This window comes from Alligator sinensis, unplaced genomic scaffold (assembly GCF_000455745.1).
Source record: "Alligator sinensis unplaced genomic scaffold, ASM45574v1 scaffold1032_1, whole genome shotgun sequence".
In the NCBI taxonomy this organism is placed as follows: Eukaryota; Metazoa; Chordata; order Crocodylia; family Alligatoridae; genus Alligator; species Alligator sinensis.
In genome coordinates this window covers 835,815-847,153 of record NW_005842450.1, presented here as the reverse complement: position 1 = coordinate 847,153, position 11,339 = coordinate 835,815, and the positions used below count along the sequence as shown (strand labels likewise).

General features: G+C 67.7%; 1 protein-coding gene across 3 annotated transcripts; it reads left to right on the top strand.

Annotated features, from left to right (window-relative positions):
* Positions 1 to 3,808: 3,808 nt before the first annotated feature.
* Positions 3,809 to 9,833, top strand: MYLK2 (myosin light chain kinase 2). Of its 3 annotated transcripts, XM_006030492.3 has the most exons (13): positions 3,809 to 3,863; positions 3,954 to 4,041; positions 5,325 to 5,829; positions 6,105 to 6,475; positions 6,816 to 6,921; positions 7,254 to 7,347; positions 7,463 to 7,572; positions 7,991 to 8,132; positions 8,224 to 8,294; positions 8,564 to 8,692; positions 8,953 to 9,105; positions 9,448 to 9,580; positions 9,727 to 9,833. In XM_006030492.3, exons 3-13 carry the CDS (start codon positions 5,387 to 5,389, stop codon positions 9,805 to 9,807), a joined length of 1,833 nt encoding a protein of 610 aa, XP_006030554.1. In that variant the 5' UTR covers positions 3,809 to 3,863; positions 3,954 to 4,041; positions 5,325 to 5,386; the 3' UTR covers positions 9,808 to 9,833. The 3 variants fall into 3 exon arrangements, with proteins under 3 accessions (XP_006030554.1, XP_025067992.1, XP_025067993.1); XM_025212207.1 differs by lacking the exons at positions 3,809 to 3,863; positions 3,954 to 4,041 and adding an exon at positions 4,359 to 4,512; XM_025212208.1 differs by lacking the exons at positions 3,809 to 3,863; positions 3,954 to 4,041 and adding an exon at positions 4,504 to 4,594.
* Positions 9,834 to 11,339: the final 1,506 nt, after the last annotated feature.

The following is an 11,339-nucleotide window of genomic DNA, read 5'->3' as shown; positions in this document are numbered from 1 at the left end:
GTTGGCTGGGAAATAGCCTACTTCAGAAGGGGCTGAGGAGGTGAATGGAATAGCCTTGGGGTGTTAACTTGCTGCTATGCCAGGGAAGGCAAACTGACTCATTCTTCTTTTCTTGGCTTGTGGTGGGAAGAGGCAGCAACAAGTGCCTGACATGACGCAGGGAGGTGGCTCCTGGGTGCCCTGGCTGCTGCGGGGAGCAGAGGAGGGAATTTCTAGCCCTGGTAGCAAGAGGCCCTGGATGGGCGAGATCAAAAGATCAGGCCCCTCTTTACATCCTTCCTTGCTGGTAGAACCCGTCTGGCTCCTCTTGCCTTCACCGCGCTTCCTGGGCTACACCTGACGGCATGCAGCCAGCTGCAAATGCACACACCTAACACTAGCCCGCTGGTGTGACGGACATGGGTGGCGGGTGTGGAACGTGTTGGACACCTGTAACGTGGTTCTTGGGACTTGCTAAGAACCTCATTTTCCTGCCTGGAGCCACCGCTGTGAGCAGGCCCTGCACCTCCCTGAGCATAACGGGGCCAAAGCCTATTGGTGCTGCAAATGCTCAGTGCACTTCAGAGCCGTGCCTTGCTGTCCCCACGCCTGCCACTGCCCCTGCCTCGTGCACATGGTGGAAGCCAGCGGTTGTGGCCAGTCACCCCTGCTCCCCTTGCCTCTCTAGTTCCTCTCCCAGAACAACTCTGCTGTTGCAAACTCCTTCCTCCCTGGGTCCCAGCTCTCTTGGCCTCTACCCCACATCGCTCGTGCTGTGAATGCACTAGAGAGAATGAGTAGATGAGGCATGAGAAGTGGACGCAGGCTGACTGCCAGCTCTTCCTCTTTCAAGGGCTAGAACAAGGCTCCTTGGTTTCCAGTGAGCCGCAGCTGTGGGCAAGCCCAGGCTGTCCCAGGTGAGGTCTCTGAGCGCTCGTGTTGCAAGTGGCTGTGTTGGCCAGGCCTCAGCCCCGCACGGTTCAGCTTGGGCCCTGTCTGGCTGCACGTGGCGCTTGTTAAACTTACCGCAGTGATTCTAACCGGAGAGCCTCAGCTCGCTGTGCAACCAGCCCGCCGGCAGCTTATGCAGCCAAAATGGGATGGAAGCTGCATCATTTATACCCTTGTTATACACTGAATGACCCTGGACACGTGTGGGGTGCTAATGCCTGCATACGAGAACGAGTCCCCAGGCAGGTGCCCTGTCTGGCATTTATTCCTCCTTGTTAACCCCCCACCTTATCACAATGCCCCCTCTCCCAGGTGTGATTTGCAACTGGCTGGACATGCCCTCCCTGCTCCTTGCACTTTTGGCAGCCCAATGCAGCCTGGTGGCTCCCAGGAAGGGAGGCTTGGTTGGATGCAGAGATCTCGTTAAAAGAAGGGGTTGAAAGGGGTCATGGTTTTGCTGAAGCCTCAGCCACATGGTGCCAGGGGACGGAGCGACCCGCCAGCCTGGCTGGGAAGAAAAGGGGGTTTGCTTGCCTTCCAGGGGCTCTCCTTCAGCCCTGCTTCCCCCTTGGCCGAGGCGCAAGGGGTTTCTTGCACTGCAGCTCCTATCCCGGATGCTGCCTGCCCAGCTGCTTGCTCTGCCTGGGAGCAGTGGGGCTCTGGCAGGCTCTAGACAAACCCTGGCAAACTTGCCCTTTCATCCTGCTGGGACTCGGCACCCCACAGCAACCCGGTCCCCCAAAACTACAAAGGTGAAAGCAGGAGCGGAGTCTCTGCTCCGACTCCCGCCTGACAGCAATTAGCAGGGCTCTTTTAATTGAAGGCAGTTGTGCCCACGTCCTGGCTCCGCCGCTCGTTAAACCCGACTCCCAGCACGAGAGTTAAGGAAGCTGATGACTAGCTAGAAGCGCGGAGCTGGCGGCTTGACAGAGCATCTCAGTTGCTGGGCTCTGCTACCAGGCCTCCGGGGGCTGCAGTGCTCCGAGCATGCCAGGCTGCAGGGCAGCGCGCCGGCCCCGGCTCCCGGCTCCGTACCGTGCAGAGCTCCTGCTGGGCTGGTTCCCCTCTAGCGGGCACGAGGAAGGAGGTGCTTCCAGCACTGGCCATGGTGCAGAGCCCCAGGTGGGGGCCGGCTGCCAGGGCTGTGCTGGGATCAGAAGTGACCGCACAAACACGGGGTCTCCCTGGGCTGGCTGACAGCCTGCCTGCTGGGGGGGCATGGGGCCAGGCCCAGCTGTGCCGTGGGCCTTTGGCTCCATGACACGCAGCCCCCTGGGATGCAGGGCAGGGCTGCAGCGCATGGGAGCACAGAGGCAAGTGATGCACCCGAGGGCACTGATGGAGGCAGCGGCAGAGTGGGGAATTGCAGGCCAGGCCAAACTGTTGAACCCTCCTGGGGACTGTGCAGGGGAAAAGGGGGATTCTGCAGGCCCCAGCAACTGGGGAAGAGCCGTGGCCTGAAAGGGTGGGTCCTGGTAGCCACGGGAGCCCGGAGGGCTTGTGGGGTGGGAGGGTTGTGGGGTACTGAGTGTAGCCAGTGCCCGGAGGCATCCCAGCCTTACCCGGCACCAGCTTGGCGTGCATAGGCTGGAGGGGTGGCATCTAACCTGCCCTCTTCTCTATCAAGCAGCACTGATCTCGCCTCCCCCTTCTCCCCAGAGCGCAGTTCGGCCTGGATGCAGAGCGCCTCGGGGTGCTCAGTGCTGACGGCCGCGTGTTGCATGCCAACAGCGGCTGCGTCCCAGAGGAGGAACGCCAGCGCCTGGGTGCGAGCCGCCCTCGAGCCGTGGCTCACCGGCGACGGGAACTCAGAGCTCTGCTCTGAATCCCCAGCGCCGTGGGTCTCCGGAGCCCGTGGTCCCTGCTGCGTGCGGGGAGGGTGGGGGAGACGCTGGGATTGTGAGCACGGATGACTCAAAGCTTGTGACCTCCAAGCAGCAGGAGGCCGCGGACCCGCCAGACGACGGCCCTGGCACGGGGCAGCACCGGGGAACCCGGAGGTGACTTTGCAGCTCAGGCTCCTAGCCTCTGCTAGGAACCCTGCCAGCCCCAAAACAGCCCGGGAGGAGCTGCAGCTCGGGGCCAGCCAGCCGTGGAGCCACCCCCATGTCCCTCTGGCTTGCCTGTGAGGAGCAGAACCCGGGGGTCTGGTGCCAGCACTGCTGGGCCTCGGGCACCTTTGCAGCGTGGCTCCCGTGCTCCTGTCACGTGGCGAGACGCCGAGACCTCTACTCGTCAGCTGGGCAAGGCCCAGATTCGGGGCTGGGGCATCTTACAGACGACCCCATGCATAGCCCTGGCTCCCCGCACCTGCCCTGCAAGGTGCCAGCAGAGCCTGGGGCGGGGGGTCCCTTACAGGCCCTCAGCCCCAGCGCAGGGTGCTGCGGCTCGTGCTGTCCCAGGGCTATAGGCGACCTGCTGGGTGGTGACCGGGCATCTAGGGGCACCCAGCAGCACCACGCTGAGCCCAGGGTCAGAGGCACTGCTCCAGCCTGGATGTGACCCACAGGGCAGCCTGGATGTGCTGCTGGGAGCTCGGATGGGGATTTCCCCCTCTGCAACGGGGCAGGTCCCAAGAGCTGTTGGGCACAGGGCAGCGCCTCCCCCGACGGCCCAGGGCAGAGGGGCCCTGGGCAGCTGGCGACATGGGGAAGGGCACCTGGGCACCCCTCGCTCCCCGGGGACTTCCCTCGGAGAAGAAGTTTCCTGCCCCCTCTCCGCCTGCGCTCCCATGGCGCAGGTTCAGGCTGGCACCTGCCTTCCCCCGTCCCTTGGGCGAAGGAGGTCCCTGGGGCGGGATGCCGCGTTGCCCGCAGAGGGGCAGGGGGCCAGAAGCACCATCATCTGTTTTCTGTTTGCTCGGGGCCGTCTCCTGCGGGCGGAGGGCAGCGGGAAGAATGGAGTGTCCTTTGAACGGGCTCCAGCAGCGACAGGTGGCCGCAGGCACCGCGCAGCGGCGGTGGTGGCCGGCGGGTGTAAAGGATACTGCTCTCCCCGCGCTAATCCAGCTCTGTTACACCCAGTATAGAAGGGGGCCGCTCCATCCCCGCCCGCTCCACAGCCGCCTGCTGCTGCCTCGCCAGGTCTGACCGCCGCGCCCGGCCTCTCCAGGTAAGCAGGCCGCGGCCTCCTCTCGCCGGGCACCCCCGACTGCGTCGCGCCGGGGCTCTGCTGCCGGATCCCAGGCGCAACGGGTAGTGCTATTTTGGCAGGGGCTGCCCGCCGGCCTGGAGCCCCAGCAGCTGCCCCAGGTGCAGGGACCGTGGGGGTGCCTGGCGCCCGCCGCCTGTCGCAGAGGGGCACCTGCCCCGGCCAGCACCACTCCCAGTTAAACCAGCAGGATGCACGGTGGAGCCAGCACTGGCTGGCATGGCTGTTCCCGGTCCAGCCAGGAGGGGCTGTCCCTACCCTGGGACAGTCACGTAGCAGAGCCGGGGTTGTGTTTCAGGGGCACCACGGTGTCTGGTTGGTGCCTGCTCCTGTCCCTCTTGGGGCGGGGATGGCAGGGCAGGGGTAGGACTTGCTGGCCAGGCGGCTGGGGAGAAAGGAGCCCCCTGGGCGCGCTGCAGAGCCAGGATCCAGGTAACAGCGGCCTGCGGGGCGGAGGGCTGAGAGGGGCTCGCTCACCAGCCCATCGCTCTTCATGGGTGCACGGCCCTGCCTGGTGCGTGGTGCCCGGGCAGTGCTGGGGCTTCCTTGGGCTCGACATGCCTGGAGGCTGCACGGCAGCAGGTCACACCCCAGTCGTCGGGGCTTCCTCCCCCCACCCCCTGCAGGGGCCTGGGCCCGGGAGCAGCTGGAGCTGGGCATGGGTTTGCTTGCAGATTTGGTGCCCAGCGGTTCCCGGGGCAGCTGTGGGAGGGGGTGTGGGGGCCCACGCTAGGATGCCGAGACCGGCCGTGGCAGAGGGGGCCGAGATGTCTGCACGTGCTCAGGGGTGCCCGTGGCTGGGTGGGGGGTCCTGCTCCCTTCCCCCTGCATCAGGCGCTTGCAGGTTTCCACGCAGAGAGCCCAGGGGCGGGTAAGCCCTGCCACCTGCCCAGGGATGGCTCTGGTCCCTCGTGGGCTGTTTTCGTCTCCCCTGTGTGGGTACGTGGGTGGGTGAGAGGGGACGTGGACTTGGACTGGCACCGTGGCCTCTGCCTCCTGCCCAGCCCCAGGGGCCCACGTGAGAGGCGAGCGGTGTCCTGGCCCTGCCAAGTTCGGCCGCGGCAGGGCGCGATGGCGCAGCCTGGGAGCCACGTGGGACGTCCACAAAGGCCACGGGACCAAGGGGCTGCGGCCACGGGGTTAAAAGCGAGCCCGGGGGGCCGGGATGGAGGCAGATCTGGTGGCCGTGAGCAGGGACTGGCACAGGCCCACGAGCCACCGATTCTTTCTGCTCTCGTGCAAAGCCGGGAGAGCCGCGCCGGGGTCCGGAGGGCAGCGCAGGGCAGCCAGCCACAGCCGCGGCCCCATGGAGCACAACGCGGGGCCGAGCAGCGATCCTGATGCCGGAGGGGGCGAGGGCAAGGAGAAGGGCGCCGTAGGGGCAGAGGGCAGCGCTGGGCAGCCCGTCCCTGCAGCCACGCAGCCTGCGGAGAGCCAGCCTGGAGAGGCAGGAGAGGGCAGCCCTGGGGCCGCTGCCCCCACAGCCGTGCAGCCGGCGGAGAGCGAACCCGGAGAGATGGCAGAGGGCAGCTCTGGGCAGCCGGTCCTCGTGGCTACGGAGCCAGCGGAGAGCAAGACTGACGGGCCCGGAGAGGGCAGTGCCGGGGCCCCGGCCCCCCCAGCCGTGCAGCCGGCGGAGGGCGAGGCTGGAGAGCGCCTGGCAGGCATGGAGCAGGGGGCCGAGCGCCTGAGCCTGCCCGAGCGGCCGAACCTGCAGCAGAGCTACAGCTGCCCCGCTGCTCCCCAGAGGTGACGCCGGGTCCTGCCAGGGCTGGGCTGGTGGGGCGCAGGGCCTGCTCCTGGGGACCCTCGTGCAGGCTCCCCTTGCCTTGCCCTGGGCAGCGCAGCTGGGTGGGGGGGCCGGGGGCAGCGTGTCCAGCGTGTCTGGTCCTGCCTGGGCCCAGCTCTGCCGGGCTCTGTCCCACAGCTTCTGCAGGCCGGCCCCTTCCACGCGCCCGCGGGGCTGACCGAGGGGCTCGTGGGCCGCGAGGCTCCCGGCTCACCTGGCTGCCTCTCGCTTCCAGGGTAGCGGAGGAGCCCGGGCCAGGAGCTGCCCAAGGCCCTGCAGCGCAGGGGGAGGAGAGGCCTCAGGGTCCGGCGGCTCCCACCACGGCAGCCGACGCGATGCCTGGAGACCTTGACATGGTGGAGGGGCCCTACCTGCCTGCGGATGCTCTAGGGTCTCCAGAGACGCCCGAGGGCGATGGCGAGGACAGAACATTGCCAGAGCCCCCCAGCTCCACAGAGCCCCCCCAGCCGGCTCCAGGCGAGAGCCCTGCCGAGAAGCCCCCTGAAGAGGAGGGGACAGCCGGACCCTCGTCCCCTGAGCTGGAGCCCCCGCCCAGCCCCTACCTCACGCCGGACTTCGGGAAAGAGGACCCCTTCTCCATCCTGGGTAAGGCGGGCACAGGGCAGGGAGCCCAGGTGCTGCAGGGTGCAGGTGGGGAGCAGAGCGCCAAGGACTTTTGGCTGCCGAGGAGATTGGGGAGCCCCGGAGAGGCCTCGCAGGGCGCTGGGGCTGGGAGCTGCAGGCAGGCGGGCGCCGAGCCTGGCAGACTCGAGGCTGATGGCCTTTGTGGCTGTGCACGGGGGGCTCTGTTTGCTGGGGGGAGCGGGTGCCGGGGACTGCGGAGCCAGGACACGCCGTACCTGGCCTTGGCCACTAGATGCCAGCCTCTTGCCGTGCTCGGCCGCCCGGGCGCGAAGAGGGTGCCCAACCTGTCTTGCCTCCACAGATGACATGCCCCCGCCGCCAGCCCCCTTCACCCACCGCATCGTCACGCTGAAGTCGGCCAACCCCAGCACCTTGTTCAGCATCAATACCAAGGACATCCTGGGGGGGTGAGCCTGTGGGTCCCACCTCCGGGGTGGGGTGGGCAGCGTTTCTGCCTCTGCCACTGCACGACCTTGGGCCAGTCCCTTGACTTGGGCCCGGAGAGGCAGTTGATGCTGAGCTTATGGGGCTCTGTTAATGTGTGCATGTTGCACGGCGCCTGCATCGAGGGAGTCCATGCAGGGCTACCGGACCCCCAGGCACCTCCATCCTGCCTTGCTGGAGGCTCTCAGCGGAGCAGAGCCCCTGGCAGCGCCTTGCTGCATGGGGTCAGGCCTGGGGGAGCCAGGCTCCATTCTGTGCTCCTGGGCCTCCAGCCTCCGCTCCCCTTGTGCCATAGAGGGAAGTTCGGGGAAGTTCGCACCTGCACGGAGAAGCAGACGGGGCTCAAGCTGGCTGCCAAGATCATCCGGAAACAGGGCCCCAAGGACAAGGTGGGTGCAGGCAGGGCCCGTGCTCCGTGCCCCCCGGCCTGCACACCTGTGTGCACGGATAGACAGGCGTGACGGGGCGGGGGGCAGCACTGACCCTGCGGTGCCCGTCCTGCAGGAGATGGCTCTGGTCGAGATCGACGTCATGAACCAGCTGAACCACCAGAACCTGATCCAGCTCTACGATGCCATCGAGACGCCGCGGGAGATCATGCTCTTCATGGAGTTGTGAGCAGCGGCTTGGTGCCGGGGCTGGGCCTGAGGATGTAGCTGCCCATGGCGAGGGCACCCGGGGTGGGGGTATCCTCAGGGTGGGGGTCAGGGCAGCCGGCACTGCCAGGGTAGCAGGCCCAGAGGCATCTCCCTGGCTTGAGTCCCAGTGCCGCAGTGGCTCAGCTGGGGTAGCACCAGCTCCTTCTGCCTCCCAGCCTGCCCTGCCCTGCCCTGCCCTGCCCTGCCCAGGTGAGACATTGATCTCCATGTCCCGGACCCTGGGATCAGGATCGTCCCTGTCCCTGCACTGCCCCAGCTCCGTCCTCCCTGCCCTGGGGGGTCTCCTCCCCCTCTGGGCCGCTGCCCCCCATCCCCGGGCAGGCTGAACATCCCTCCCAGCCCGTGGGGTGACCGGCGGCTCGGGTGCCCGCAGCGTGGAGGGCGGGGAGCTGTTCGAGCGCATCATCGACGAAGACTACCACCTGACGGAGGTGGACTGCATGGTGTTCGTGCGGCAGATCTGCGACGGCATCACCTTCATGCACCACATGCGCGTCCTGCACCTGGACCTCAAGGTGCGGCGGGCCGGCCGCAGGGAAGGGCAGGGAGGCTGTGGCCCCTGGGGAGCGGGGCAGGGTCTCACCGCTGGGGTCCCCGTCCCTGCAGCCGGAGAACATCCTGTGCGTGGCGGCCACCGGGCACATGGTGAAGATCATCGACTTCGGCCTGGCCCGCAGGTACCTACCCCTCTCCCATCCCTTCTGGCCCAGGGGGGAGCAGGGCCAGGAGCCTGCCGGGTCCTGGGGGTGTCGGGGCTGCAGTTCTGCTGCCCTGCCCTGCCCTGGCTGGGGGTGCTGGAGCCGCAGTCCGGCATGGGGCGGCAGGGCAGAGCGGTTTGGGGAAGGATAATAGCAGGCTCCCTCTGGCTGGCGTGGGCAGGGGGCTCTCCCAGGGCAGAGCTCTTTCTGGGGGCCGTGCCGCGCTGACCCGGCGCTGCCGCCTCCAGGTACAACCCCCGGGAGAAGCTGAAGGTGAACTTCGGGACGCCCGAGTTCCTGTCCCCCGAGGTGGTCAGCTACGAGCAGGTCTCCTACTCCACGGACATGTGGAGCATGGGTGTCATCACCTACATGCTGTACGTGGGCAGTGCCCTCCCCTCTCCCCCCGTGGGGCTGGCGGGTGTGTGTGTGCGGGGGGTGCGTGCGAGCGAGCGAGCAAGCGAGCACTGGGGCTTGCGTTCCGTTCCCGGCTCTGCCACTGACTCGCTGGATGACCTCAGGCAACTCTCCCGGTGCTCACGGGTGGGAGGAGCTGGGCCCGGCAGAAGGGGCCAGCTGCAGCCTGCCCCTCCTCGCTGGGCACTCACCACCCCCTCCTTTCCCCCCATGCCCCCAGGCTCAGCGGCCTCTCCCCCTTCATGGGGGACAACGACACGGAGACCCTCAACAACGTGCTGGCAGCCGACTGGTACTTCGACGAGGAGACCTTCGAGGGCATCTCGGAGGAGGCCAAGGACTTCGTCTCCAATCTCATCATCAAGGAGAAGAGGTGCTGCCTGCCCGGGGAGGGGGGATGCAGGGAGAGCTCGGGTTGACCACCGGGGAGCTGAGAGCCACCAGCAAGCTGCAGCCCCGCGTGAGCCCGTGGGCTGTATAGCTATAGGGAAGCGTGCCCCCGCCTTCCCAAGCCAGATGTGCCTCACAGCTGCCCACCGGGCCTGATAGCCCCAGCAGGCTGCATCTGGAGGGGGGTCACGGCAGGGACCCTGGGGCTGGGAGCGCTCACAGGCTGCAGCTGGGGTCCGGCGCTTGCAGCCCAGGTCTGCATCGGGAGGGGTTCGGGAGCCCAGGGGGGTCTCCCAGAGAGTCACCAGCCCTGTCCTGCCCGCAGCGGCCGGTTGAGTGCGGCTCAGTGCCTGAAGCACCCCTGGCTCAACAACCTGGGCGAGAAGGCCAAGCGCAGCAACCGGCGCCTCAAGTCCCAGGTCCTGCTCCGGAAATATGTCATGCGGAGGCGCTGGAAGGTGCGGAGGATGCCCGCTGGGCGAGCAGGGGCAGCCTGGGGAGGGGGCAAGGGAGCGGGAGTCCAGGACGCAGGAACTGGGGCCCTTGGAGCCGGCCGGCGTGGCTGGCGCTGCTCTGACGTGGCCCCTTTTTCCCCTGCAAACAGAAAAACTTCATCGGCGTGTGCGCTGCCAACCGGTTCAAGAAGATCAGCAGCTCGGGGTCCCTGACGGCGCTGGGGGTCTGAGCGCGGGGCCGGACTGGCGGGAAGGGGTGTCGGACCTGGGGGTAAGGCCGGGGGGGCCGCCGCCCGCCGCCTGAACTGTGCGTTGCCAAGCCCGGTCCCGGCTTCGGGGTGGCGGCAGTGGGGCCGCTGGAGACGCAGGAGCTGCAAGCCCTGGAGAGAGGCGGGCTGTGCCCCCGCCGGCCCCTGCACGTATCAGGCCTCCGCTGCTGTGAGTGCCGCTGCGGCCCCGTTTCTCCAGCCCCCGGGAGACGACTGCACCGGCGAGGCTGCTGCTTGGGATCCCTTCAGCCGGCACCGCTGGAGTCCTCCTCGCCTGGGAAGTTTCCTTCCTGCTGCCCTTAGCTCCTGGCCCCCGAGGCTGCAGCTGCCCTGGCTCCTATGGCGTGGAGGGCTCTGGGCTGGAGCTGCAAGCACTCTCTCAGTGCTGGATCCCAGTGCTTCGCCTGCTTTGAGCCCCACCGGCTGCTAGACGCCGGCCCCTGGCCCCCGGCTGCAACCCCAAGCAGGGGTCTGGACTTGCCGAGCTGAATCCCTTCGTGCTGCGAGATGCCTGCTCCTGCTGTGGAGAGCGGGGGTCCTGCTCGGCCTCCCCCCCTCCTCTCCTCTCCTCTCCTCTCCTCGCGACGGCTCCTGCTCTGGCCCCACCGGCTCAGCAGCGTGGAGAGGGAGAGGCAAAGCCCCGCTGCACCCACTGCACGCCCTCTGCTACCTTGGCACCACGGTCCCTGCTCCGGCCCGGGCGCCTGGCCCCGCTCCCAGGATGGATGTCTGCTACGTCTGGATTCAGGGTCCTGGGGGGCGCCCCCTAGAAGCGGGGAGAAGGCAGGTGTTGGGGCAGGGGCCAGCTCAGCCCCTGGCCTCTCCCCTCCTGGAGACCGGAGCCGCAGTTCCTGTGAGCGAGCGCGCGCGGGGAGGGCAGGAAGGAAGGGAGGGAGTGGCGAGCGTGGACTCCAGGAGCATCCCCAGATGGAGGCCGGGTGAGAATGAAGGAGGCTTTGTGCTCGCACCACACCCCGCTGCCCTCGGGCGCTGCCAGCGGGGGCAAGGAACACAACCTTCCCTTCACGCGTCCCCCGAAGCGCCCGGGCGGCCTAATGCGGACCAGCTGGGCGGCCGCTCCCCAGCGCACATGTGAGAGCTTCGCTCTGGTCCTGACCACCAACGCACCGGATCCACCGGCACCGCCCGCGCTCCCCGGGACCCGGCGGGAGGGAGCTGGGCCTCGGCCGAACGGGCCCTCCGCCTCTCGGGCTGGCGCGGCTCCAGGGGGGACCTGTCCTCCAGGCATGCAGAGCGGGGGCGTGGGCGTGGGGAGGAGGAAGATGCTCGGGGACACCCCGGGCGAGCCCCTGCCTTCCTGCACACGCCCCTGGCTCTGCTTGTTACCCCAGGGCATGTCCCCCGCTGAGCCCGTCCCAGCCTGGCCTGGCACCCGGGCTGCTGGCAGAGCCCGTGCGGCTTCATCGATGACGGGGAACCGTGCCCGCTCGCCCCATCCCCCTTGCCCCTCTGCAATGCTGCCCTGCCCTCGG